Source organism: Populus euphratica, unplaced genomic scaffold, assembly GCF_000495115.2.
Source record: "Populus euphratica unplaced genomic scaffold, PopEup_1.0 scaffold1902.1, whole genome shotgun sequence".
Classification (NCBI taxonomy): Eukaryota; Viridiplantae; Streptophyta; class Magnoliopsida; order Malpighiales; family Salicaceae; genus Populus; species Populus euphratica.
This window is the reverse complement of record NW_011501743.1, coordinates 18,435-22,648: the sequence shown is the minus strand read 5'-3', so window position 1 is coordinate 22,648 and position 4,214 is coordinate 18,435. Positions and strand designations below refer to the sequence as shown.

Below are 4,214 nucleotides of genomic sequence, written 5' to 3'. Positions count from 1 at the left end.
GTTAAAGAGGACTTTGAGATTGTAAGATGAATGTGAGGATCAAACAATGATAAAAATAAATGTCAAGGTTAGAGAATCCACTAATAGCATTTCAAACAAGTATAATATAACCTCTTTTTATTGCTCAACTGGAAACCATACATAAAGGAGGTTCTAATCAGCTTATAAATTGTTAGCATGATTACATTAGTTGTCTTATTCGAACAATGCTAATACTTATAAATGTTGTCAGGTATTTATGATTATAACTTATGTTAACAACAAATCAAGTTCCTTTCATAGCACATGTGTAGGTTATACCATACGATTAGGCTATGAAAGTGCCAAGTATTTGTTGTGCCAAGTGCTCTACAACATAAATCTAGATTTACCATTTAACAAGCAAAGTATTAGAAGTGAACAAGATAACAAATACAAAACATGGTAGTATCAAACATTGAAGTCCATATTGAGTTTATACTATACTTACACCATTAGTGTAACATTTTCACCTTGACATAATAAATTTAACTAAACATAATGAAAGAGAAACATAAATAAATAAGATAAGAACATAAATAAGATATAAGTTAACTAGTTAAAGGAAAGTAAATGGAAAGCATAAACAAGAGATTAATAAAAGCAAAACTTAAGCATTACAAAAATATAAAGAAAGAGAGCAAGAACATGATCTTGATCTGAAAACCAAGATGCCTAAATGCATGGCAAATGCCTCCTTTTATAGGCTAAAATTAAGAATTTATTGACTAATTGTTGAGTGGGTGGCCATATCTTAACTTGGTGACAATCCTTATCTTGTTGTCTAAACAAAACATCATTGCTAACATTAGAATTTGAATAGACTTGATTCATGAAAATTATAGGAAGTTACCTCAACTTTCTAACTAAAAAACAATTGAGGTCATTTGAACTTCTAGAACTCAAGATATGGGCTGAACACTGAATCATGGACTCCCATGAAAGTTTTAGGCCTATGTCTTAGCTTTCCATTCATATAGAGCAGACCCAAATCCAAGTTCTATAGTTCTAAATATGACTCCATGACTAAATAGTATTCCAGTTTAGACTGAAGCTATACATTTATCTTACCTTAATTGTAACAGGTACTAGTAATCAAATTATACGGCACAATACAAGAGATTGTGAACAAGTTTTTTAGTTCTCAACTAATCTCGCGTGGCACAATACAAGGATGATAATGTGATGAGAAGAGAATTTATCGGGGAATAATAAAAAAAGAAGAGTGTTTAAAATTGATATAAGATCAATGTTCTTTGAAGGAAACCTTATGAAATTTGTTTTAATCATATAATTTTTAAATGTTAGAGAGTGGGATGATGCAAATTTTTAAGATGACTTATTTTGTAATTTTGTGTATGTTACATATAAATTCTTTTGAGAATATCCCATTTTATACATTTATAAAATTGTTGAAAGGTTGTTAGGACAATACATGTGTAATTCTTAATTCTTATATGCTCATCACTGAAATTAAGTAAAACCATACCAGAAAGCACATGATGTTACAATATCCATCACCATTTAACTGGAACGCTATAACTAAAGTTCTTCAGCAGTTTTGTAGATTTATTTAAGTATGATGGAAGTATCATATCACACGTGGTATGTAGGGAAATTGCGAAAACTAGCAACTGGTGGTGTGATCATTTAGTAGTGTCAATAGATTCTTGTTCCTCAAAAGAGTTATGCGAGTTTAGACATTCAAAGAATTCACCTTTATTAATTGCTTCTCAGATTAAGGATGTTGTGTGCAAAACTGGAATATATGCTTTAGCACACCCCTGTGGAAGACTGAGGAATTGCTCGTTGCATATGGTTAATAGATGTACGTCTAACTTATTATTTGTATCCACTCCTTCCGACTGGTTGCTTTGTTATGGCATTCCTTGTAGCACCCCATTTTCTGCTAGTAAAGTGTCATTACATGGTGTGAGTTTGGTTGAAAGCTAAAATCCTCGTAAATGCGTGCTTGTTAAGGTTTCTTTATTATATTGTTGAGCCAGACAACATTTGGAAGGTGAGATTCTTTCTGTCATGCCATAAGAGCCTTTTTATATTATTGACTTGAAATTACTATTTTTTCTCAAAATAAAAGAAATCATATGACATCTCTGCTACTGTATAGGTAAAAACAAAACCTTGTAAAACTTGCTTTTATCTTTTTCTTATTGTGGACTTGTTTTCTTGGCTCGTGTCTTTTTTTTATTCTAGTATGTGATGTTAGTTTTTTAAAATGTATAATGGAATGTTTTGAGTCATTTATTAAAAGTAAATAAATCTCAATATTTATCAAATTAACACGTTTGTTTTTCGGTATGAATGATTGCGCATTGTTAACTTTGATTGTATTACCATGTTTGGTTCTTAAAGTGTTTAAAATAATTGAAGTTATCATGGGGTTTCTCAATTGGTTCCGAATTCTTTTAGGTTTTTTGCTTCAAATTTAAATACATAAAAATTTATATCAGATCCATTCCGCGCTCAACCCGTGAAAAAATGAAATTTAGTAAAAAACAAAGTAAAAAAGAATGGCTATCCAAGGACTTAAATGCTAATTTGCATCATGTAGACACTTCTTATTGCATACAATTTATACTAGTACACTTCAAGGTAGAATAGAAATGGTCGAAGCAACAGGTGCCAAAGCTACAACAGCAGCACATTGCTTCCAAATTTGGTCACCATTAGCTACAACAAGAGTTACCTTTTCCTTTGGCACTTTTGAAATGAATAGTTTTATGAAATCATCATGGCAAGCTTTCCCAGCTGTTATATGCTTTTGGCAACAATATTCTGATGGAGTATTGTTGTTGTATATACTATTAGAGATTTCTATTGCACAACGTTTTGTCACCTTTGTGCGGCACTCTTCCAAATGTTGAGAAAGCTCTGGATTTTCTTCATGAGTACGAATTGCAAACCCTGGTGTAATGATAAGTATACCGATAAACAAAAATAGTCCCAAGGAGATGTTTTTGCCTAGGCTTCCCATGTTTTTTACTGCAATATATTCTTGTACTTGGATAGAAATTTGTTGGATGCAAATAAAATAATACCATCCAAGTCCAATTTATAGGGAAGAAAATACTTCAAAACATTTTGTTCATTTGACATAGCATTGGTTAATATTTTGCACGTTAAGAGTTGATGAAATCCGTTTTAGGAAGTTAGTTCTTTTTAAGAAAGAGTGTTCATGTGGTTTTGATAGCAACGTATTCAAGCATAATTAAGTGATTATGAGTTACATTTATGAAAAGACTGCTTTTAAGAGAAAGATTGATAAATTTAGAAAATTGCTCAATAAGTTCCCTGTTTTAGTATAATAGCACAATCCAATTAAATGGTTTACAAATATAAATAACATACAGAATGTAGTTACGTTCATATTATTGTGTAACTCCTACTCTTTAATGTGAACTTAACCTATGCATTTATCTTACCTTAATTGTAACGGGTACTAGTAATAAAATTATACGACACAATACAAGAGATTGTGAACAAGTTTTGTAGTTCTCAACTGATCTCGCATGGCACAATGCAAGGGTGATAATGTGAGGGGAAGAGAATTTATCGGGGAATAATGGAAAAGGAAGAATTTTTAAAATTGATATAAGATCAACATTCTTTTAAGGAAACCTTATGAAAAGTTTTTTGATCATATAATTTTTAATTGTTAGTGAGTGGGGTGATGCAAATTTTTAAGATGATTTATTTTGTAATTTTATGTATATTACATATAAATTCGTTTGAGAATATCCATTTCATTGGACCACCGAGCTACCTAGTATTATTATACATAAAGAATATTTGTATTTTCAAAAAGATAAACTTTTAAATAGTTAATGCGGATGTAATTTTAACAAAAGCTGCAATACATTTTGTACATTTATAAAATTATTGAAAGGTTGTTAGGATAATACATGTGTAATTCTTAATTCTTATATGCTCGTCATTGAAATCAACTAAAACCATACTGGAAAGTGCATGATGTTACAATATCCATCACCATTTGACTGTACGCTATAACTAAAGTTCTTCAGGAGCTCTGTAGATTTATTTAGCTTTGATGGAAGTACCATATTTAGCTTTGATGGAAGTACCATATCACAGGTGGTGTGTAGGGAAATTGCAAAAACTAGCAGCTGGTGGTGTGGTCATTCGGCAGTGTCAACAGATTCTTGTTCCTCGAAAGA

General features: G+C 31.1%; 1 protein-coding gene across 1 annotated transcript; it reads right to left on the bottom strand.

The window, feature by feature from the left end:
• Positions 1-2,626: 2,626 nt before the first annotated feature.
• Positions 2,627-3,013, bottom strand: LOC105118371 (uncharacterized). Its single transcript, XM_011016302.1, has one exon. It carries the CDS (start codon positions 3,011-3,013, stop codon positions 2,627-2,629), a length of 387 nt encoding a protein of 128 aa, XP_011014604.1.
• Positions 3,014-4,214: the final 1,201 nt, after the last annotated feature.

What these genes read in the sequence shown, in the direction of transcription:
- LOC105118371 (XM_011016302.1), bottom strand. Translation starts at nt 3,013, where the DNA reads ATGGGAAGCCTAGGCAAAAACATCTCCTTGGGACTATTTTTGTTTATC.